This window comes from Photinus pyralis, unplaced genomic scaffold (genome assembly GCF_008802855.1).
Source record: "Photinus pyralis isolate 1611_PpyrPB1 unplaced genomic scaffold, Ppyr1.3 Ppyr1.4_LG1, whole genome shotgun sequence".
Lineage (NCBI taxonomy): Eukaryota > Metazoa > Arthropoda > Insecta > Coleoptera > Lampyridae > Photinus > Photinus pyralis.
In genome coordinates, this window is record NW_022170249.1 from 70,450,969 (window position 1) to 70,476,386 (window position 25,418).

General features: G+C 35.9%; 3 protein-coding genes and 1 long non-coding RNA gene across 5 annotated transcripts; 2 read left to right on the forward strand and 2 right to left on the reverse strand.

Annotated features, from left to right (window-relative positions):
- The first annotated feature begins 3,627 nt into the window (after nt 1-3,627).
- On the forward strand, nt 3,628-6,495 carry LOC116159986. Of its 2 annotated transcripts, XM_031473096.1 has the most exons (6): nt 3,628-4,086; nt 4,136-4,345; nt 4,395-4,503; nt 4,565-4,927; nt 4,995-5,259; nt 5,307-6,157. In XM_031473096.1, exons 1-4 carry the CDS (start codon nt 3,892-3,894, stop codon nt 4,714-4,716), a joined length of 666 nt encoding a protein of 221 aa, XP_031328956.1. In that variant the 5' UTR covers nt 3,628-3,891; the 3' UTR covers nt 4,717-4,927; nt 4,995-5,259; nt 5,307-6,157. The 2 variants fall into 2 exon arrangements, with proteins under 2 accessions (XP_031328956.1, XP_031328957.1); XM_031473097.1 differs by lacking the exons at nt 4,995-5,259; nt 5,307-6,157 and adding an exon at nt 6,363-6,495 and having other exon boundaries at nt 4,565-4,783.
- On the reverse strand, nt 5,452-6,899 carry LOC116166590 (putative nuclease HARBI1). The gene is made up of 7 exons (XM_031481591.1): nt 6,847-6,899; nt 6,613-6,796; nt 6,367-6,554; nt 6,165-6,315; nt 5,964-6,105; nt 5,648-5,911; nt 5,452-5,596 (listed from the first exon to the last, which is right to left on the reverse strand). Exons 1-7 carry the CDS (start codon nt 6,897-6,899, stop codon nt 5,478-5,480), a joined length of 1,101 nt encoding a protein of 366 aa, XP_031337451.1. The 3' UTR covers nt 5,452-5,477.
- Nucleotides 6,900-9,462: 2,563 nt separating this feature from the next.
- LOC116159621 lies at nt 9,463-10,174 on the forward strand. The gene is made up of 3 exons (XR_004143016.1): nt 9,463-9,729; nt 9,855-9,945; nt 9,997-10,174. It is a non-coding gene; the product is annotated as an uncharacterized LOC116159621 (long non-coding RNA).
- Nucleotides 10,175-18,573: 8,399 nt separating this feature from the next.
- Nucleotides 18,574-21,768, reverse strand: LOC116166599 (transcription factor Adf-1-like). The gene is made up of 2 exons (XM_031481601.1): nt 21,381-21,768; nt 18,574-19,061 (listed from the first exon to the last, which is right to left on the reverse strand). Exons 1-2 carry the CDS (start codon nt 21,517-21,519, stop codon nt 18,574-18,576), a joined length of 627 nt encoding a protein of 208 aa, XP_031337461.1. The 5' UTR covers nt 21,520-21,768.
- Between the last annotated feature and the right edge of the window lie 3,650 nt (nt 21,769-25,418).

A 25,418-nucleotide genomic window follows, 5' to 3' on the forward strand; every position in this document is an offset into this window, starting at 1 on the left:
CAAACATTTCATCGGAAAGACGGTTTCTTTTAGGAGTCAGAATTTGTCCTGCCGTACTAAATAGCCTTTCAACTGGTGCAGATGAAGGCAAAATAGTATTATAAATTTTGTATACTTTCATAACGAGGGGATAATTCAATAAAGATAGCTTATCCTTTGATTTGTCTTGAAAATATCTTAGGCATTCCATCTCAACGATACTTTTAAAAGCTGCGGATTCCACATATTCTTTCTCTGACAAATGCAAGCTTGACGTTGGACTAAGAGGACTTTTAAGAATATCGAAGAAATCATCATCTTCGCTGCCAGCAGAAGCAGCGCCACTTTCCTCTTCATAGGCTTTAGCAGTATCTCTTTTAGAGGCTTTTTCACATTCAGTAATGAACAAGGATTTGATAAGCTTAGTTGTGCTCTCAATAAGGTTCACATCTGATGTTGTTGAGGTTATCCACTTTAACTTAAATTTTGGTATCGAAACAGTGGCCAAAATATAGGGTTTTGAGGTACTGCTATTTAAATTCAAAACCATTTATCATTTATCTTTGAGATTTTGATTTTGTTAAATGTTAATGTACCTAAGGCTTGTAGGTATTTAGGTACCGTCAAAAATGTATCTAGGTACAGGTATAGGTACACTTTTTTTTTTGTACCTTTGCAGGTACTTAGGTACTAAATTAGTACCTTAGGTACAGTGCCTAGGTACTTGTACCTAGGTAAGTTACAACACTGCATGTAATGGCGGTGTCAGGTGGAAGTCCAATGTTTTGTGTTTTGTAGTAGACTCTTAATTTTGTTTTTACTTTACTTGTATGTGTAATAAAATCGTGATCAACTATTCTGTTTCAATAAAATCTAATGCCCCCGTAGGGTCACACCGAGGTGCTCTGCCGCTTTTTTAGATCCGCTTTAGGGGTTTATTTCTACAGCCTTGCTTATTGAATAACAGTTAGTGAATTTTAAAAGCCTAAACGTGCGTACCGTTTAAAATACCAAAATGGATTCTCGATACAAACACGATCCGCACCCAACAAATAATTTATGTCTCTTTTCAATCCTATTTTCCGGGGTGAAGGAAGACTTCCTGAGACTCGGAAAACAACATTCGTGCCGTGGTGCACACAATATTTTAATTATCCTATTTAATATGATCTAAGCATACGTGCATCATTTTAATTGTAAGTGTATAGGATAATTAAAATAATTCATATATATATATATATATATATATATATATATATATATGACACTTTTTGACATGCGGTAAGCAAAGCAAACGCCAAATATATATATATATATATATATATATATATATATATATATTTTTGGCGTTTGCTTACCGCATGTCAAAAAGTGTAATCTGTAATATTGTGAAGGAAACCTGTGAAGCCATTTGGAATGTTTTGCAACCAGAACATACACTTCAACACAACCTTCGACATCGAAGGCAAAAAAATCACGATAAAAGGGAACCCACCTCATCTTCTTCCTCTGGAATAGATACCATTCTATCCCCCCAATCAGAAGGGGAAACGGGTGACAATGTTGACGTCCACCTTGACGAGACAGTGGTACCCGAGGTGGTTACCCCTTTCCCAAACCACCCCACGTAGGAAAAAAGGTAATTAACTTTATAAGTACCTACATATTTTATAACTTTAAGGGGTGAGCACCACAAAAGGGGGTGAAATTGAAGCTGTGCTTGAATCAGTCAGGCAAATTGTGACTGCCATAGAAAAAAAGTAGCAGTCAGGTTCTAAACTAGAACCACACTTTTGTGGAATATGTAGATTCACGATTATGTGAAATGAGGACCTTGATGCAAAAAGGGGATGTCACCATTTTACCAAAATAGAGTTATATATCCCGTTTTAGTTTTTATGAAATTTGCAATCGTTTGGTGCAAGGATGGGACAATTTAATTTAAATATACTTTTGACTCATCCCATACCTCGTCTTTGACGCAAAAAGGGGATTCAGATAGATTTATCCCATTTTTGCGCCAATCTTTTCCCTCGTAACGATGAGAGCGCCAACAGATCGCTAAGATGCACAGTTTAACGGTGTTAGGTAGGTCTTTACTTAGTGATATAGTTGCTTTCGTACTGGTAGGTTGTTTCGGTTTTTTTCGTTCTCTCCTTGGCGTCTGAAGCATCTGACCCATTTCAGGACACGGGAAGTGAATATGAGTCGAGTTCAGAAAGTGACAGTTCAGTGAGTTCGAATGCAGGTGGTAATGCAGAAGTAGAAGCAGGCCCCAATATGTCTCTATTTTGAATTTTTCTGATCCTTCCAGTACCACTGTTTTATATTAACAATGCACAACAACTATTAATAATATTTAATGAAAGTAAACTAGTGAAAACATTACATTACTACCGGTAAATTCCTAAGTACTACTTAACTTACATATTACCAACTTGTTGCCAACTCTAATATATATAACACCTTCCCTTTTAAACACTTGTCTAGTTAAACTAAACTCAAAACAACCTCATGCTTCAATTTCATTTCAATTCATAATAATTAAATTTTGTTGGTGGTTTGGAAACCCTGTTGCTCCTTCTTGGGGCCAAGTTTGTACTATTATGAACTGGTTGAATGTTGGTTTGTTTATTATTATTATTATTATTAGTTTGAATCGGATTTTCCCGATGCTATTCAAAGTCGAGAAAATCTTGTTTCATTTGATGATGTCCACGCGAGGGTCTAATGATTACTGTTTCTTCGTACATACCGACCATTGTTTTGTTGCACAATGTATGACCTAGGTGTCTCCAATTTTCGCGTGATTACTGCTGGTTCCCAAGTTTTGCCATGTTGAACAACTACATTAACTTTTTCTTGAAACTCTCTCCTTTTCATTGCATGTCTGTGGTAGTAGTTCCTGTATATCACTCTCTGTCCTTCTAGCTTCTTCTTTTCTTCCTCAAAATTTACTGGATTTGGGATTGACATGTTGTTAGCAGAAGGTAGCTTTGTTCTTAAAAATCGGTCCGTTAGCAGTTGAGCAGGAGATTTATCTGTTCCTGTGACTGGAATGTTTCGACATTCAAGAAGGGTATAACAGTATTTCTGTGCAGGATATTTAAAGTTTATTTTTACGTAATTAAAATGTTAAGTCTAAATGTAATTAATCATGACTCCCAAGTACGAATGAGAATAATAATAATAATAATAATAATAATAATGCCTTAAATTGGCGAAAGAAGAAAAATACATATAAAAAATGGTGAAATGGGGCGAAGTTCAGTTCTACAGTAAGATACCGTAGTCTGCTCTACCACTTAACCCCGTACATTACATGTATACTACAAATATTTCAAAATGGTGTTGCTTTAATTGCATAGATGGTTACTACTCTAAACATTGAACGTTAAGCCACTTTTCATAAGCGAATAGAGTTTGTTTTTGAACCGAGCACTTGTAAACTGTTTTACGATGTCTGGTACCTCATTATAGATTTTTACAATATAATAAGAAAATGCTCTTTTGAAATATTGGGAATTGTGAATCGGTGGTGTCAGCTTGCCTTTGTACCTTAAATTGAGGTTGTGAACATCAGTACGAAAGGATATTTTTTGATATAGATATTCAGCCTTATTCTGGTGACCACCGGTATGTACGCAATGTTGAAAACATTTCAACAGAGTTTTCAACGTTGCTAACAACGTTGATTGCAAGTTGCAATTTCCGTGACGTATTGTTTTTAGTGTTGATACGTTTTCAACGTTAAATTTTTTGCCAACTGTAAAACAGTGAAAGTAGTTCAAACAGTTCGTAATATTACTAAAATTCGCGGGTAGTAGTCACATCTCTGGTAGTTCTACGTACTTCTAACCTAATAGAAATCAAACCCAAAATTTTTTCGTTTTGTAGTTTATAAGTGTTAATATGAATAGAAAGAAGACTAGCAAGTCTCAGTTTAAAATATATTTATCATATTTAAAGAGGCATGATATATTAATAACAGGAAAGTTGACTCCATCCACAAACACGGAGGGCCTAAAACAAATTTGGAATGAAATGGTCGCCAATCTTAATAGTTGTGGGGATGGTCCTGTGAGGAATATAGAGGGATGGAAAAAGGTAAGTGATAACATATAGTTTAGTAGATACATTATGTTACATTTGATAGGTATTTCGAGAATGGAAATGTATTATTAGAAAAAAAGCGAGAGAAGGAAAAGAGTTAAACGAAATTGAGCACGAACTAATTCGATTAACGGGCGAAATTGCTGTTACCGGATTAGATCATGTTGAATTGGGCATTACTGAGGGCATTAGCAATGAAGGTGAAACTGCAGAAGCTTCTCCAGATGTTGATTTCGACATTGAAAATTTAGAGGTTTGTGGAGTATACACATGTACATATGTTATGGTAATTTGTCACATAGGTAGTGCAAGAGGATGAAGAGCGATTATCTGATGAAAATCTACAGCCCACATTACATAAAGAAAATGCAAATGCTGCTCTGCCGTCTACCTCTCAAAAAAAACGTAAAAGTAAGTTCCACATTTATTTTATTGGTAATTATACTACTCAAATTCTGTTTCAAAAATGTAGAATGTACGGAAAATCCCTTACTGAAAGCCTATGTGAATGCGCAAGATGAAGCAAGAGATGGCATGACAGATATTGCAAATGCTTTAAATAATATAGCAGCATCAATAAACAGATTTTGTGATGTGTATGAAAGAGTAAATCTTGATATGTAAATTTATTATGTACTTACATTTAAGGGTTGTGTAATACATTTTTTTTTGAGGAAATATTAAAAGGACTACCAAAGAACAATATAAAGTTTATTTAACTTATCTTCAAAAAAATAAACATACTTTACAAATACCTAAAGAAGATTTCCAAGTGATGTGTCTGGAACTGAACTCCATTGATGGACCAAAAAAGACTATTCATGAATGGCAGCAGGTAAACATTGTGCAAAGTGTTAATTTAATGTGTCTGTATAAAAAATGTGTATACTACCAAATTACAGACATTTTATGAATGGAGTAGTCGAACAAAAAAAAAAGCTCGAGATAATTTAAGATACATGATGGAGACTGGAGGAGAACCTGGACTTGACAATTATTTAAATGACATCGAAGAATTACTGATAAGCATACTGAAGTGGGTTACAATCAATGGCATGAATGTAAGTGAACTAGGCGTTTATAAGTCTAAGACTGTGTGTACCAAAGTAAGGAAAGAGATGCATCAAAAGAAAATGACTATTTCTGTGGCACCAAATACAAGAAAACGTAATTTCCTAATGCAATTTGTTATAAAAGTACCAGTTTTCTTTTAGGACCTAGACTTCTTCAGAAGCGTATTATGCATACTTTTGATCTTAAACAAAAGTTGTATTTGCAATCCATCAAGGAATTAAGAACTGCCATTATAAATTTGTTTACTTCCATTGATAGAGTAAGTAATTTATACATGAATATGCATATTAATGATTAAGTAACTGTAACTATTAATTAAAATACATCCGCACTATTCTAGTTCGTACTTGTTCACCCTGATACCTCTCATGTCCATTTTGTAGCTGTTGCTGATCATGTTCATCTTGTACATATTCATCTTCTGGAACATCTAAAGGTAAAATATGAATTAACATTTGACTTCATCAGCATTCGGCATTACCATCAATTAAAGCTTGATCTCCATGCAATATACACATATTGTGTAAAACAGCACAACTATTTACTATTTTAGCTGCAACTGGTGGGCTGTAATGCAAAACTCGGTGTTTAAGGAGACACCGAAATCTTGTTTTAAGAACTCCGTTCAACCTTTCGATCACATTTCTTACACTTCTATGTGCAATATTATAAGCACGTTTTGCATCTGTATCAGGAGCTGTTATGGGTGTCATCAGCCATGGTTCGAGTGGATACCCAGAATCGCCTTCAACAAAACTTTGTATAGATTCCCCATACATGTACAGTGATTATAATACCAAGTAAATAGGAGGTATGGCCTGCTTGATAACTATTATATAAATTTTGTCGTATTTGGCTTGTGCCCCAAATAGCTGCATCATGAACTGATCCGGGATAACGAGCATTTAATGCTAATATTTTTAAATTTGCATCACATATCTGTCACAAAATTATTTTGTTTTCAAATCAGATTAAAAAGCTATGAATACCTACCTTACAATTTGTACATTAAGGCTGTAGTATCCTTTTCTATTATAAAATAATATTGCAGGATAATCAGGATGATTAATTGGAGGAGCAACTATTGCAATGTGTGTGCAATCAACAGCACCAACAATACCTGGGAACCCATGGGCCATATTCATAAAACTATAATTTGGAATGTGTATGAGCGTTATAGTTGCAAATTAATTACCATACCCTTGCTTAACAAGCGTTACTTCCTCTTGTGTTTGTGGAAAACGTACATAATGGTACAAATTTTCCAAAGCATTAACAACAACTGTTAAACATTTACTAACAGATGACTGGCTCATACTTGTACAAAAATCTTGCCCGACGGCTTTTTGGTAGCTGGCATGGGCAAAAAAATGCAACGCCACCATAATCTGAAAATAAAGAAATTCATTCCTCATTTATAGCATCTAAACTAAATATATAACTTACTTTTAATTTTTTCGGGATAAATAATTCTTCACGTTCTGCATCTTGCAAATGAGGCGAGAGCTCTAAAATGAGATTATGTACCATCTTTCTCGACAATCGGTACAGTGATCGAAACTGAGTTTCTGGCATAGACATGGGATCACTTTGATCCCGTAAATTTCGTCGTATTAATGCAGCATTATTTCTAGAATGAAAAGAAATTATTAATCAAGTGATTAGTACCAAACATTCTACCGCTGTTCGTCTTCCACAAATGCATCGATTAACAAAATAAATCCGTCTGCCATAATGATTTATTTAACAAATCACATTCAAATTCAAGTACACCTAACCTCAAAATATGAATTCAGGCGTTGAAAAGTCGAAAACAAGTACCTAATCGAGCTTGTTTAGTTTTCAACGGTTATTAGAAATAATTCAACGCCGTTGAGGTCACCGTAATCACAAATTATAAACAACGTTGACATTTTCTCAATAATTGATGAAATTTCAATGTCGGATACATTTCAATGGTCACCAGAATAAGGCCGATTGTGGGCATTTGCTCATGATAACATTATGAAAAAGTGATGCAGCATGATGGTGACGACGCTTACTCATGTTTAACCAACCTAACGTGATTAATTTATGACTAATTCGTTCGTATTTACGAATGCCAAAAATCAAACGTAGGCAAGAATTTTGAAGTTTCTGAACCCTACCAACGTCAACGGAGTCTAAACATGGACCATAAACAGTATCGCAATAATTAAATCTAGATAGTACAAGGATATTACAAATGCGAGCTTTCAGTTTTGTATTCATTAGATGCCTATGCTGGTAAATACGTTTTAGTATCCCATACGATGCGTTAAGGTTCTTTGTGACATGCTCCTTAAATCGTAATTGGTGGTCCATAATTAACCCAAGATTTTTTACTGAATCACTTAACGCAATATTTTGATTATTCAGAATCAATTTAAGATCAGGTAGGGCCTTTAGTCTCGATTGTTTTCTACCAAATAGTATTGATTGTGTTTTGGTAACATTTAATTGTAGATGATGTTCTTCCGAGGCTTTTTGTATCGATTCTAGATCTTCATTTATCAATTTACATGCACTCGTTGCTAGATCTGCAGGAAAAGATAAGTAAATTTGTGTATCATCTGCGTAAAAGTGCGATTTACAGTGTTTTAACTTATTAGAAAATGTTGACGTATATACCATGAATAAAAGTGGACCCAATACAGACCCTTGCGGTACTCCCCTCCATGTACGAAGAAAATCAGAATTTTCGCCGTTCAGACAAACTGATTGGTATCGGTCACTTAAGTAATCCGTAATCAATTTCATTGCCGGGCTACTAAAACCAATGTGATGCAACCGTGCCAGTAACAGATGGTGGTCTATTGTATCAAACGCTTTACTGTAATCGAGAAGCACCAGTAATGTTACTTCACCATTATCAGTTGCACGAATGATGTCGTCAGTAATATTTAGGAGTGCGGTGGTACAACTATGTCCCGGCCTAAATCCAGATTGGATGCTTGGAATTAATTTATTGATAGTTAAATATTTGCGTATTTGGGAATCTAAGACCTTCTCAAGTACTTTTGATAACACAGGCAATATACTAATAGGCCGTAAATCCCTAAGGTAATGCATTTAAAGGAATTTATTTATTTCAATACATTGTAGCGGAAGTTGGATTTTAAATATTTTAAATAGGTCCACAAACAAGACGGTTTTCCCTGCTTAGATCGTTCACTAAAATACGCCAAAACGCTGCTCCTCGTCGGTCATTTGGAGTCTCCAACAACCTCCAGGAAGCCCTAAATTCAAATGACTCCGCTACACTTACTGCCACAGTCCAGTACCTTAAAGCGACCAACCTGATTAATAAACTGTAAATAATTAAAATAATAATGTAGTTTTAAGGTGCTAAAAACAAAGGTACCTCCAAATAAAATGTCAAAAAAAAAAAGAATTTTTTCGTTCACAATCTTCAAGGAATTTTCCGATCGCCATTTACAAAACTTGGAGTATTCGTTTTCATATAATGTTTTTGAGGTCTCCGGCACTAACCCCTTAAGAGCATCTTCAGCTTCTTTTATTCCTTCCATGGGAACATCGTCATCTTCATTCCCTTTTCCGTTCTTGAACATAGCCAAACGACACAAAAGTTGCTTTCAAAATGACAGACGTAACATTTTTTGTTGTTTATATACGTAACTAGGTAACCATGGTAGTCGCACCCAAACCCATACGCAACAACGCGAATCAGATGTGAAATTTTTATTTGCAAATTAATTTACTTTTCAACAGCAATTCTACTATTATCAATAAAAAATAAAACGTAGAATGTACCATTGAATAAAACAGAGCATAATTCCCCTGGGGGGACGCAATATACCCTCGCGACTACGTCGCTCGGAGTATTACTGTTCCCTCAGGGAATTATACTATTGTTTTATCCCTCAATGCATTATCTACTATAAATTCTATCGTCGCAATTTTAGAACTTAAATAATCTTTTGATTGACACGGCAGTAGGGCGTGCAATTTTAACCAACAAACATAGAATGACGGAATCGATCCGGTCTATGCTGTGTAAGATAGTAATTGACTACTTGTTACGAAATAGTTATTTACATTATTAGTGCGGGAACAGTTATTTTGAAGATGAGCGCGAATCAAGCAAATACTGTTCACGCACGTAACATGTATTCTATTTTTTGCACGGATTAGTTAAATCGAATTTATATAATTTCAAATCCTTTTCGCGAGATTTTTGCGACATTATAATTCTATTGAAAAAATCAAGTCCTCTATGCCGATAAAGTAGAAATTTAAAATCGCGGGTGACCTGGCAATACCTCCTATCTGCCATTTTTTGTGAAAATGAGATATTGGTAGATTCATAATCGGCGCGTACTAATGCACCTATCTGTAACTTCTCCTTTCGTTAAATAAAGTTCGAAATGGCTGAAAAGTTGTATTTCAATTTCTCCCACTGAAATCTTAATGATTTTTGTCATGCAAAATCTCCTAAATCAACAGTTTATTAGGTGATGTCATAAGAGGATTGTACCTCCGTTCAAGTGTAGTGTGTTTAACGTCGAAAACTGGTTCTCGTTGGTAGGTGTTTTGCTTTTTGTTTCTATAATCCACTATTTGAATATTAAAAGATGAATTTGTGTACATTAAACGACTAAACCATAAAATTTACGTTAAAAATAACCTCAATTTATTTTCGTTTTCAGATAGGAGGTATTGCATTATACTGAAAGTACCTGGATAATTTTAATAGGAGAAAATAGCACATCGATTTTTTGTTGGATCCCCATTTAGAAGGTAAAATTTTTTGACTATCTCTTCAATCTATTTACTTTACATCCGTCATAGGCTGCCAAAGGTTTTCCGGACTCAAAATAGTCATGTTTTCAAGGCGCACTGAAAAAATTCTGTCATTGGCCCAATCGCAAATCGATGTTGTCGACTCAAGCAAAACTGAAGAGAAAGAATGTTTCGATTTAGAAAATGCATCTTTCATATTTTTAGACGACAACGTGGTCGTAGAAAGCAACATCGCTTTTTCCATTCATCCTGATGAAGTAGTACCTAACTTTGAAGACTGTTTAACTGATATAACCAATACTACTTCCACTACTTGTGATATAGGAGTTCCAAACCAAGTCGAATATAAGCAAACAGATCGTCTTGTTCCTTACGAAGATTCGAGTGATGAAGATCATGTCATAGAAAACATTGCAAATGAAGTTGAGAAAACTGTAGAAGACGACCATGAATCAAATGATGTGCAAGATAGTAGTACTTCATATGAACCCGAAAAAGATGATGCCAATAAATTAGAAGAAACTGTCATAAATGAAACAGAAGAAGTGAACGAAAATGAATATGATCAAGGGAGAAAACGAAGGCGTAAGGCGGAAAAAGAAGAATGGGTCCGAAATAAAAACAAAAGACTTCGAATGCAGGGAAAAGCGTACATAGGATTTACTAAAAAAAGAGGAGAAAAAATTAAACAGGACTGTCCACGGAGTGAAAGACGTTTAAAAGAGACATGTACATCAAAGAAATGTAGAATATTTAAAGTCAGATATTGCTCAGAATTTACGGATGACTGCAGAAGAAACATTTTTGAACGTTTTTGGCGCATGAATTGGGAACAAAGGAAGGTTTTTATTGCATCTCACGTTTTTAAAACCCCAACATTTAGAAAAGGCAAAGAGAACTCAAGGAGATTAGGCACCTACACGTATTACCTAAACGATGGAAATGAAAACTTACAAGTATGTCGGTCCATGTTTATTAATACGTTGGACATCGGGTATAAAACTGTTCAATACTGGGTAGATAATAGTTCATATGGTATGACGAAAGGGAATGAGAATAGAATTTCTGCTAAGGAAGTCGTTAAGCAAAGGTATGCAGAAAGTTACAAGTTTTTACACGAGTTTTTCAAAAGTTTACCTAAACTTCCTTCTCATTATTGTCGGCGCGATACTTCAAAGCTGTATTTGGAATACACTTTTCAAAATATGAACCAGTTATATGAAGTGTATGTGAATAATTTTTGCAAAGACAGAAACATCACTCCATTGGGTCGTAATGTGTTTTCAAAAACGTTTAAAGAAAAAAACTTGGCGCTATACTCACCGAAAAAGGACCAGTGTAATGTTTGTTTTTCATTCAAATATGGAAATGTCACAGAAAATGAATACAGGCATCACATCCTAAGGAAAGATGCTGCTAGAATGGAAAAACAAAAAGATAAAGAAAAAGCTGAGAAAGATGAAATTATTACATTGACTATGGATTTACAGGCAGTAAAACTATGCCCATATCTTCCGGCGAACAAAATTTACTTCAAAACAAAACTATGTTGCCATAACTTCACCATATTTGATTTAAAAACACGAAACGTTATGTGCTATTGGTTTTCCGAAAATGAAAATAGATTACTTAAAGCATCTACTTTTACCACCTGCATTATAGACTATTTGGAAGAAAATTGCATAACTCCAATGAAAAAGCCAATTGTATTGTATTCGGACGGATGTGGTTACCAGAATCGTAACAATGTCTTGGCCAACGCTTTACTCAATTTTGCAATGAAACACGAAACTTTTATTTTTCAAAAATACTTAGAACCAGGTCACACCCAAATGGAGTGTGACTCTGTACATAGTGTGATAGAATAGAAAGACGTCTTAAGCACAAAGAAATTCATTTACCAAGTGACTATGTGACAATATCAAAAGAAGCTCGAAAAACCCCCACGCCATATAAAACTAAAATGCTGGAGTACTCATTTTTTAAGGATTATTCCGCTTCCAAATTTTTGCGATACACTTCTTTAAGACCAGGTCGTAAGACTTCTGACCCTGTGATTAATGATATTAAGTGCATTAGGTATAATCCACAAGGAACCATAGATATTAAACTGGATTATGGCCAAGATTTATTTAATGAGCTTCCTTGCAGGCCAAAATGTATGCCTCCTATTATGAACTATCCTCAGTTACTGCAGGGACCTTCTAAAATTGCTTTGGATAAATGGAACCACCTTCAAGAACTTAAACTCGTTCTGCCAAAAGACACACATGCTTTCTACGATAATATTTTACATGAATAATTCTCCTCGCCAATTTATTTTTTTTAGTGATTATGAAACTTGCAGCTAGTTTTAGTTTATTTTATTCATGTTTATGTTTACATTAAAGTATTGTTTTAAAGTTTATTACCATGTATTAATTTTCCCTTGAGAAACCTACGTTTTGGGTATCATTTTTCTACAAAAATTTCTGTATAAGCTTGCTAAATTCAAAAAATTGTTGTATACTTAATTAGATACTGCATTCTCCTATGAGAACAAATTTCTGTAGCAAAAACTCCTATCTGTAAAAACATGAATAGCAATACCTCACAAGTTATATAAAAATAACACCGGGTAAGATTGTGGCGTTTTTATTAAATTTAGTATAATATAATAAACATTAAAGAATAACTACTTCACATTGTTGAAAAATACCATCTCTCTACAAAATTGACAAGTTTTTTTTGTCTCCTGTAAAACGTCTCTTAACCAACATAGGAGGTATTGCCAGGTCACCCGCGAAATGTCAATTTATTGTTAAAAACTTCTGGTTTAAGCTTATTTTTGCTCGTGTACTACAGGGAATGATGTAAAGTGTATTTATATTTTCTTTTTTACTCTTCCATCATACTACTTATTAGTTTATGATCCGCACTAAATAGATAATTTCGTTGAATTTTTAGGCACTAGTGCGCGAAAGTAGATAGTCAATTGTAAAATTAACGTTCCCGACGTTCGTGTTTGATTGGGAAAACGCGATTTAGAACGAAGGAGTGCAAAAATATAATTACAAGAAGTGAGATTATACAGAAGTAATTTTTTGGGGTATATAAAACAAAACTTTTTAGAATATTACAGTTTGACCTTGAAGCAGCTTCAATAAAAATTGAAAAATTGTTTCCAGGCGAAAAACGAGGCATATATTTTATACCATATAAGAAGCGTAGTGTGAGTGGCCCAAAAAAGCAGTGTTCGGGGAAATTATGGAGTCACTATGTAAATATGAAGTTATACCTGAGAGAACTCAACGAGACAGGTATAACAACATATGTATCTTTTATATCAAAACTTAAGATATTTGATGTAGTAGTTGATTACCTTGTTGCTAAAACAAAATTAAAAATCAATACTTGTTTTTCTTCGACAGGCATTTATTTGGCCTTACAATCCTGATGTCTTCACGGAAGAAGATTTCACGCCTGCTTCTGTAACTGATTTGTCTAGAGCCCCTTCGAATTCAAATGAAATGTCCACACCCTTACCTTCTCATAATATTGAAATCATTGTGGATGATCCAGAATTGCTGGCACTCATAAATGGCACCGCCGAAGAAATACCTTCCTGTGAAGAAGCCCGACATCTGTCTCCTGTACCAAGTATGAGTGGTTATGCTTTGACGGAAGCTAAAACGAAATCTCCGATTGTTGAATCAAAGCAAAAAGCTAAACCACAGGCTAATCGTAAATACGATGAAAGTTATTTACAATACGGTTTTGTGGCGAAGTCCGGCACAGAAAATAGTGACAATCCTATTCCCCAATGTGTTGTTTGTTTTGAAACGCTTTCGAACCAAAGCATGAAGCCGTCTCTACTGGGGCGCCACCAAAACACAAAACACGCTAATTTGGTTGGTAAGCCGGTTGAATTCTTTAAAAGAAAATCTTCTTGTTTAAAGAAAGAAAATAAAATACCAATTTAGTAAAGGCGTCATACCTTGCTAGTTATAGAATTGCAAAAGATGGAAAGCCTCACACAAGAGGTGAGACACTATTACTACCGGCTGCTGTGGATATGGTTGAAACCGTATTAGGAGAAAAGGCGGCCAAAGAAATTAGAAAATACCATTGTCAAACAACACGGTGAAGAGGCGTATTGGCGATTTGTCATGTAATATTGAAGAACAACTATTTTTAAACCTTCAAGAATGCACATATTTTGCACTTCAAGTTGATGAAAGCACCGATGTCACAAATATGGCACAACTACTTGTGTTCATACGATTTCATTATCATCAAAAAGTAATAGAAGAGTTTTTGTTTTGTAAACCACTGGAATCGAACACTACAGCGGAACAAATTTTTAACATAATTAATGAGTATGTGCTCAAAATAGGCATTTCTTGGTCCAAATGCATTGGCTTGTGCACAGATGGAGCAAAAGCTATGTCTGGAAAATTGACGGGACTAGCAGCAAAAATAAAAAAGGTTGCTCCTGATTGCAAAGTACTCATTGTGTCATCCACCGCGAAGCATTAGCTGCTAAAGGAATGCCAGAAAATCTGAACTCCGTTTTAGCTGATGCTGTGAAAGTGATTAACTTCATAAAAGCTAGAGCTCTTAACTCAAGATTATTCTCCTTGATGTGTGATGATATGGGCGGCAAGTTCAAAACTCTACTTTTGCATACAGAAGTGAGATGGTTATCTCGAGGGAAAATTTTCACCCGGCTATTCGAATTGAGGTCAGAAGTTTTAATGTTTCTAAGTGAAAAAAATAATGACATGCAAAACTTGTTTCATGACGAAGAATGGTTGTCAAGATTGGCATATCTAGCTGACATTTTTGAGAGACTCAACATGCTGAACATGGGACTTCAGGGAGCAAACACAACGCCCTTCACAGCCAATGACAAAATAAACGCCTTCAAGAAAAAGTTAGTCCTGTTTTGTTCCCAAATAGAGGAGAATGAATTCTCTGCATTTCCTACGATGTCATCCTTTTTGGAAGAGAATGAACTATCGCCATCTCCAGATGTGGTGAATGATATAATTCTTCACTTGAAATCTCTTCAAGAAAGTTTTTGCAAATATTTCTCCGAAGATTATTCCAAATTTGATTGGATCAGAAATCCTTTTTCAGGAACTTTACCAAATGAGTTGGAATTAAAGGAATGTTTCATCGACTTGACAGAAGACAGTTCGATGAAAGACAGCTTTAAAGAGAAATCTTTAATTGACTTCTGGATTGGATGTAAAACTGAGTATACAACGCTCTTCCGCGAAGCTATGCTAGTTTTGATGCCATTTGTAACAAGTTACTTGTGTGAAAGTGGATTTTCTGAACTTTTATACATTAAAAACAAACATAGAAATAGGCTCAGTGTTGAAGAGGACTTAAGAGTAAAATTAAGTTCAATCCCTCCTGAAATTGACACTTTAATTACCAGAAAACAACAACAAGTTTCCCACTAAACTGAATAAATGTTGATTTTAGGTTATTTTGATGTTTTTTTCCTCTTAGTTTGTACTATCGTATAACATTGAACTATGTTTTTATAGCTATAATAAAAATTTAAGATGGTGGTAAGCCAAAATCTTTAAACATTTTCATGTGGTACGCAGTTGCTAAAAGGTTGGGAACCCCTGGTGTAAGATATCGGGCCAATGTTTTTGCGTGATGTTATTGGAGACTAAGGTTAGGTTTTCGCAGGCGTTGTTTATTTCTAAGAGCAAATTGCCGTGACGTATAAAGTATGGCATCTCACCCGTCTATTGGGATAGATGGCATTAATTTTTGCGGTACAGAAGCCCCAGTGGCATAGGGTGACCATACGTCCCGGATTTCCGGGGACGGTCCCTTGATTTACAACCTTGCCCCCGGTTGAAAAATGTCCCCGGATTTCCAGTTTATTGAAAACGCTTGGCAACACGCAACATGGCAAAGCAAAGTGGTTTCGACGACTTTTTCCGGCGATTGCGCCCATGCGCTGTCAACAACGGTACTTCTACTTCAGTCTTTCAGTGATCACCAGTTGGAAAGGTTGTGTTGTGTAGTAGTTCTAGCTAGTTTTCAATTTCAATTACTTTAGGTATAGTATAGCTAGTAAACAAACATACGGGTAACCGGTAAGTAGATTTGCAATGATTAAGCAGCTTTTTTTCATTTGAACGTATTTATGATTGATTAGGATTACATACAAGGTTATGTTATGGAATCTAAGAAAAGAAAACGATTATGTGAATTCAATGATAATTTAAAGTCGATGTTTCCATATTTAACGGCCCTCTCTAAGTAATAGTAAATTAGATAAGCAAACGTCAGTCCTCTGTTCAATATGCAACAGTGTGTTTTCGATAGGAAGTGGAGGCAAAACCTCTGTTACAGAGCATGAACGTACCGCTAAACATAAAAGCTCCTTATCAGCTAGAGCATCATCTTAATTGACTTCTTTCTTCAAAAAGAGCTGTCCTTCAAATGAAGAGTATAATTTAGCTATTCAAGAAGGCACTTTTGCATACCACGTTGTTAATCATAACCAAAGCTTCCGTTCAATGGACTGCACGAGTAGTTTAATGAAAATATTTTGTAACAAGAAGTTTACTGGTGCTAAAACAAAATGTGAAGCAATAGTAACACACGTTTTTGCTCCTTGGGCCAATATGGAGATGGTTAAAGATTTATCCGAGATTAACTTTGTGTCTATATCCATAGATACTTCCAATCATGGAAATATAAAATTATTACCTGTTATCATTCGATACTTTAATCCTGACGAAAAAACTATACACACTAAACTACTTGATTTTATTGAGGTAACTGGTGAAACTTCGGAGAGGATTTCTACAGATGTATTGAAGGTAATAGCGAAATATGAATTAAAAGACAAAGTGGTCGCCCTATCAGCAGATAACACAAACAGGACGTAGAAGGGATGATATCGAAAATATTTGGATATATTTTGATATTTACACGGTTCGAGTGGCAAGACTGAAAGATTTCTGCGAATTTGTAGGTCAAGAATATGCCAAAATCTTAGGACATCTGTCTGTCAGGTGGTTGTCACTAATACCAGCACTTAATAGAATTTTGCAAATGTACGGACCTTTAAAATCGTTCTTTTTATCTGAATCACATTGTCCCGTAATTCTCAAAAATCTTTTTGATAATCTAACAACCGAGTTATGGCTTCTATTCGTTCATGGCAACTTTAACTTGTTTAACTTTGTTTCACGATACGATAAAAATTTTGGAAACAGATGACAGAAATGTTATTGAATCAGCGCAAATTATGTATGATCTTCGCAAAAAACTTCAGTCACGAAAAGATGAGAAATTTATACCAGTAATGGTGAAACCACTTCTAACGAAACTTGAAGAAGAGGGCATTCTCACCCGTTCATCCTAATTCAATGTGTCAGATTTGTTTTATGTGAGATCTGTTGAATATTTGAATTCATGGTGCAAATTTTCTGAGTGCCATCTCTCCCGAACATTATTAATTACTACTATGCATTGTCTTTGTACTTATTAAAAGTAATTTTGTGTTTGCGTGATAACGTTTTCAAATCTTCAGAGGCATTTAACTGGGGTTCTATTATATTTTACTATTAAATATTTATAGATGCCAACTAAATATCTCAGAAAATCGGGATCGACATGAGGTTCCTGGACCGAAGATGCTATGCGCAGCGCGATAGAAGCTCTTAGAAATGGAATGGGCATAAACATGACCTCAAAATCTTAGGGTAAGAACATGCCGAAGATGCTCTACTGCGCTACCTTGCACCTTCACTGCGATACCTCGATGTTTAACATGGATGTTGAGTGTTCATACCCGTTCACCATCGCGGTCGATACAGCGATGTAATCTCCCACTCCATTTTTCGAGATTTTCATTTATTTGTTAACGGTTCCCACGAAACAATGTTCTCTAGTGACAGTAAGTGTGAATTTATGTCATCAGCGGTAAAGTGGTGGATTTTAGGCAGCTTATCAAACCGGAGGTACAGTGCACACCCGGTGAATGAAAAGAGGCAAGAGCTTGGGGAATATCACCATCTTTTCCAAGAACTGAAGAAAGACGAAGAAAAATTTTACAGTTACACGAGAATGTCAATTGAAACATTTAATTATATACTCAATAAAATTGAGTCTGAACTGTATGTCTTGGAATATAACAACTTACATACCAATCCAATTCTGGCTGAGGAAAGACTGGTGCTGACTTTAAGGTAAGTTGAACTTTATCAAATAACGTCCTTTTGCAATTTAGTACATGAAACAACAATCAAAGTATGCGTAGGTATTTATTACAAAATAACTGTATTGAAACAACAAATACAAAAATACTAAACTTAAAAAAAAATACTTAAAAAAGGATTAAAGTTCCAAGATTGTATAATCTGTTGTATAAGTATCAGATGCCTGTTGAATTATTGTTTCTTCCTGAGTAATTTGATTATGTCGCGAAGTAGACGTTTGTACGGTAGTAGAAGGTTTTGCATTTGACACTTTTGGATTTTCCGTTTCTGGAAATGCAAGTTCGAAGAGTGTCTTCTGCACCTTCATTCGAAAAATGAATTTATCTTTATCAGTTTTTTCACAGTTGGTAATAGTGAATTAAAAAAACCAATATCTTCGTCATTAACGTTTTGAATTTTTCTTTTTTTTTGCCAACTCTAGTTTCTGTGTTTCTAGAGACAGCAATTCTTTTCCAATTATAGCTTGTGCTGTTAATGGTTTTCTGTATCCAGTTCTTGAGACTGACTGAGGCTCACTGGATAAAGATGTCGGCGTTTGAAGAAAGGGCTGTCGATCAGAAGTAGACTCCAGACCGTGTGAACTGAATACAGTATCCACACTCTCCTGACGGATATCTCGCTCCTCATCGACATCGTCACTGTCACTGACCTCTTCAGTATTTTCAGTATTTTGAGTATTTTCAGGCCGTGTTAAATTTCCCGATGAATTCCGGGGGGTAAATTGATCTTTTAAAAATTGTAATTTTTGGAAGAACGGCCATTGACTTGCAGCTTCCTCCGGTGCTCCATCACCAGACCTTCCCTGGTACTTTTTAAACTGTTTACCGAACTCCTGTCTAAGGTTTTTCCACAGAGATTTTACCTCCGTAACTGTAACAATTTAATAAATTAACAAAATTCGTAGAAATTGGAAATGTGAACATAAAAATATAATAAATAAAACTAAAAGTATAATAAAACTAACTTAAGATTTATCGAACGAACTTTATCTCATTGTAAAAATTTGAAATTGTTTATAACACTTCGTTTTGATTAATTTGCAGGTATCTCGCTACGGGAAGCAGCTTCAGACAGTGTTGCCAACTATTTGTGATGCTTTACCACCACCACCTTAGTAAAATACCGCTCTTTATAAAGAAAAGCCGCTACGGCGCTACGTGAGATTGTATTGTAAATTTTTTTAGTAAGGGTGATCCAATCAGACAAAAACAAACTCCACATAAACAATGTTTTGGCACGTAAACCAAATGGTTTTATTGTCAAATAATATATACAATATATACAAGCGGCTCGGATCGTAGGCGAAGCGTGGTTTCAGCGGGTCTGAGCTGGCGGATCGATCGGGGAGTAATGGTCAGCTGTAGACGGAGCCGGTAGTCGAGGTCGCGTTCGGCTGTAGGCGGCTGGAGCTGTTGAAGATCTCGAAGCGCGGATGCCACTGCTCTCTGCTCGCAGGAACGCCGCGTCGTGTGCTGTCATTGGCCGGTACGTTTCGCCAATGCGATGGGCGCTAGGGCTCACTACGGAACAAGCCGGCACACGCTCGCCACAAATGTTTTTTATTTAAATTACAACGAACTTGACCAAATGCCAACACAAAGTGAAATAAAATAACGAAAAATGAAAATTTTTGTCTATTTATCTAAACTAAAAAATAAAATAACTCAAGGTGGGAGATTTTTATAATAATAGAGACGCTTTGTTTATCGTTTTGTGCAAATTTGCACGTTTTACAACTTGCAAGTTGTAAAGACGTCAAAGACGTTAAGAGTGTTAAGACGAGGGAGCTGATATGACATAAAACAGTTTATATTGCACCAACAAAGATGATTCATTTTTAAAGGCGACCATCTGAATCATCGAATAAGTAAATGGTCCCCTTTGTTAATGTGCAAGTCTTTAAGACTCTAAAAATAAGACAATATTCAGAATGGCAGTTTATAATTGATAAAGACGATGACTAATTTTTAAAACAGAAAATCTCACGTCTTAAATAAGCAATTCCCTAATTTATTTCTTGTACACATTACGTTCTACGATATTGCAAATAACTTGTCTAGAGTAATTACACATTTCCTATTCTTACGATAAGTAAATTTCCGCTACTTTGAAAGAATTAATCTCATGCCGCCGCTACGCCGCTAAAAGCATCACCAAACCGCTACGGTAGAGGAATTCCGCTACGGTTGGCAACACTGGCTTCAGAACATTGGCTTTTTCTTTTAGAATGGGAGCTTCTACCGTTAGCAAAATCGTTTACCAAGTATGCAACATTCTTTGGACAACACTACAACCTATTCACATGAGAGCACCTACAACGTCGTACTTTTTATGTGCTGCAGAGGAGTTTGAAAGACTGTGGGATTTTCCCAATTGCATTGGTTCTTTGGATGGGAAACATGTCAGAATAAAGTGCCCAGCTCACTCCGGCTCGATGTTCTACAACTACAAATCGTATTTTTCAATAGTTTTGCAAGGATTAGTTGACGGTCACTATAGGTTCATATCTATCGACGTAGGAGGTTACGGAAAGCAGAGTGATGGAGGTACCTTCAGTGCATCTACCTTATCGAAACTGTTGGAAAATAATAAATTGGGAATACCATCGCACAGGAAACTCCCCAGTAGTGACTATACTCTACCATATGTGTTCATCGCCGATGAAGCCTACCCTTTGAAGGAAAATCTAATGAAACCTTATTCAGGTACCTCACTGACAGCAACGCAGGAAAATTTTAACAAGCGATTGTCACGGGCTCGCAAAACGGCAAAACTGTCGAATGTGCATTTGGCGTTATTTTTTCAAAATGGCGATTGTTGTCGGGGGTTATTGAAATCAAAGAAACAGCAGTAGATACTGTGATCAAGACGATATGCATTCTTCACAACACAATAATTGATAAGGAGGGCCATCACAGTTTCAATGGCATGGACGTCCCACAAATTCCTTCCCAGTGTATGCTCCGACGTAATAGAGCAAACAATCCTTCAACGCGGAACGCGAAAACAGTACGAGATACATTCGCTGAATATTTTTCCCTTAATGCTTAATAACTGATTACTAATAAATAATGATAATTATAATTTGTATTCATTATACTCTTTTTTAATATAATAGAATTAACTTAAGACCTACATCTTCTTTTTAGAATAAATAAATAAATAAATAATTACATAAGTAAAACTTACCGGTCATCTCGAGTTCAGCTCCAATCTTCTTCCATTCCTTGGCCAGAGTATACCTATTATGGTGTTGCTTGTGCCGCTTATCCCACAACGGAGGAACATTAAAAACTAATTCAATTAAATTGTGCTTTTTAACATCCATTTCTTAAGCAAAGTACAAATAGTAAACACGCCAAAACACTACACCGAAGTAACGCGTGTATACGCTACCGCTTGAGGTGGCGTAAGCTAATTCAACCAATCAGAGCCGAGTCCACATCGCTACATCGATGTAGACCGCAAGGAAAAACAAACTATTTTGTTTCTCCGCAGGCATCGCGCAAAACCTCCATGTAGACCGCGAGGTATCGCAGTAAAGCATCTTTCGGTATGAACACCAACGTTCTAAAATATAGGTTTGATTTGACATCCATGTATCGTTGTAAGCGGCGATGGTGCAAGGTAGCGAGGTATCGCAGTAGAGCATCTTCGGCATGTTCTTACCCTTATGACATTCCATCTAGAACCCTGAGGCGCCGCTTGGCAAACAACGATTCCTCGAAAAAGCCTCTGGGACCCTAGGGACAGAAAATTAGCTAAAATTGGTAGCACATATTAAAAAGCTTCAAGCCAGGGGATTTGCTCCCACAAGAGATGACCTTCGTTCTCTGGCCTACGTTTTTGCAACAGAAATGAAAATACAGCACAGGTTTAACCGTAACACAGAACGCGCAGGGTACGATTCGCTATATTTATTCCTCATCCAGATTTATCAGTTAAGAAAGCGGAGGGAGTTTCACTTGCAAGAGCTGAGGGTATGTCTAGAGAAAGAACCATGTCTTTTTACCAACTTTTGCGTGAGGTCTACGAAGAAAATTCCTTATTCGATAAGCCAGCAGCTATATTTAACATGAATGAGACAGGGTTGCAATTAAATAATAAAGTAAGTCAAGTGATAGCTCAGAAGGGGTCTAAAGATGTAGCCGTTGTCACATCAGCAGAAAAGGGGGAAACCATCACGGTAATTGCTTGCTGTAATGCGGAGGGCGTTGTTTTTACCCCCTGTTTCAAGACGGCATGCCTAATGGGTCAGTGGTCTATATGAACCAAAAGTCAGCATATGTTAATGCAGACATTTTTCTTTTGTGGCTAAGAGAACATATTTTGCCCAGGAAGGGACCTGGAAAGGCACTCCTGATAGTCGATGGACACACATCCCATTGTAGCGCCGACCTATTGGAATTGGCTAAGAGTAATGATGTCATTTTGTCGTGTTTGCCGAGCCATACCACACACTATCTTCAGCCTTTGGATCGTGGTGTATTTAAGTCACTTAAATGGGGATTCAATAAAGCCTGCCATCTTTACATGAAGTCACAACCCAGTAGAAAAATAACTCGGTTGCAATTTGGTGCCCTATTATCTGCAGCATGGACACAAGCAGCAACTAACAATAATGCAGTTTCATTTAGGGCAACAGGAATTTATCCTTATAACCCTGATGCAATTCCAGAACATACTTATGCTATCTCTGATGCTTCACTTACTTCTCAAACCCCTCCAGCAGATCAGTCGCCAACCTCTAATAAATCCACGTCTGAAACTACTGCGGTATCTTCTGTTAATAGATCTACAGTTCCCGATCCTCAACCAGGTCCTTCTACGGCACCAGATCTACCTCCTTCTGGTGGAAAAATGCTTAATATTATATCTCCTCTTCCTACCATTCCTATAACCTTAAAGAAAAGGGGCCGTAGCATTGCAACAGTACTAACTAGTCCTGACAACATAGAAAGTCGCAGAAACAGAAACGAACAGCATCTAAGCAGACCCCAAATATTAAAAAACTGAACTACTCTACCAAACGAAAAGTTCCTACATCTGGTTCTGAATCTGATGAAGATGAAGCGTACTGTAATGAAGATGATGTTTTAGACGAATTTGATGAAAATGAGTGCGTCGGGTGTCTTGAAAACTACAACACAACATCTAAACGTGATGACTGGCTGCAGTGTGTGAAATGTAACCGATGGATGCATGAGAACTGCACCAAATACGAAAATATGTGTGACTATTGTGGAAAGTACTGTAAAATGAAGTCTTTATAATACGTTATTGCTGTTTGTACTGAAGCATGGAAACTCGTTAGTGCCATCTCTCCCCCACATATCGAGAGAGATGGCAAATTTTATTTTTTAGTAAAAAAATTTTTTTTCGAATACTAAGCCAAATTTGAAATGTTTTGTTTGTTTTATAGTGATAATAAACTTCGTTCTTTATATTGTATAGCCATTTTATTTTTTAAGAAATTATAGCCGACAATACTTTAAATAATTTGAATTGTGGGGCATCTCCCCCGGAATTACCCTAATGGTTTAAAATCCTTTAAATTTAGTCTTTCATTAAGCAAAAATTCAGTATATTCGATTTAAACTGGAAAATTTTATAAATAATTTTGTCGGATCTACAAAATTTTTCCTAAATATAAAGGCTTATGTACAGAATACTAAGCAAAAACACCGTATCCATCATGTACATCCGGCGCTTTTGTTTAGCGAAACGCAAACGCGGTTTTCTTCACTGTTTTGTTATGTACGTAAGGCGTTTTTATTTAGTAATTATTCTATATAATGATGGATTCAAAGGTGACTAGTTGTATTTAGTCATTTTGAGTGAACACAATGTCGAAGCGTACAAAACAGATTCTTGATAATGCCAAGAAACAAGAGCAATAGTGTCATGTCTCAAAAAACGCTGTTGTTCAGGAGAACCCTCTAAAAATTCATGAAAACATTCAGGTACAAAACTTGTGTAAGAAATATATGTGTTGAAATGAAATTCGGTATGTAGGGGCATTTAGGGATTATCTACACTTGCCTGAAAATTTTCTGGCTGAAAAAATTTTTGTTTTCAAAAAAATCTTACATGCGACTCTTTTGATCTGGAAACTTAGTAATATTTTGAAGATGGGTTACACAAAAATTAACAAAATTATACGAAAAAATGGTTATTTTAATAAGTTTTATTGGTTTCTTTCTTTTGCACTAGAATGTACGTCGTTACAGGTTTTCATAAAAATCTTTATAATATTGCGGCATTACCGAGACTCCAGTTTTTTTTTGCAAAAAGTGACATTAGGCTTTGCTTCTTTTTGGATGTTATACCTACGTTCTTACTGTAAGCTTTCTTCAAAGTTAGATCATTTTTGTTTTGGGGACGTGAAGGTGTACGTTTGCTCCGAATTTCTTTATTTCGCGCTCAATCAATGAATGAACATTATCGCCTTCATTTTGGGTGTGGCCACACACTAAAAATTTGTGGGTAATCGAATTTATATTTTCTAACGTTAACACTGCGTGAACGTATAAAGTGAAGACAAACCTATTTTTGTTTTGTCCCACGCAATTATCGCTATACAGTATGACATCCACTTTGGTCAAGGCTTTTGCATTTACATTCTCAAGATAATTCCATAGACACGAACTTATCTCATTTGCTCCTCTGTTAGCAAGACCTTCGTGCCAAGTGAAGCAAAAAGTTTGAGTCGTTTTGAGCTCAAACACTGTGAAGTTGTATACATTTAATTTAGACACGTAGTAGAATGACGAGGAATTATCAATTGGGCATGGGAGTGCAGCTTGTAAATCAAAAACTGCAACGATTTTTTCAGGAGAGTCCTTATCATTTTGCTGTTCTACCCTTGAGAGATTTTTTTCTTGAATATGGTGATCATATTGCTGCATAAGGTGGCTTCGCTGCTCTTCATTTGAGTTGTAATAGCTATTACAAAAATCGCATTGGTCTTTTTTCGGAACGTGGAAAGAGATGTTGAACTCTCCTTTGAAAATAGAGACATACATTGAATAATTCACGTGTGGTTTGTTTTCCTCTGCTGGTTGCATTTTCTTGGCATCTTTCTTTACTACCACTCGTTCTTTAGACCCATCTGCTTTCGTTAGGGATTTGAACGATGTATATTCCGCACCACTGTTTCTCAGAGTTTTTCTCATATTTCTTTGCCATATATATATATATATATATATATATATATATATATATATA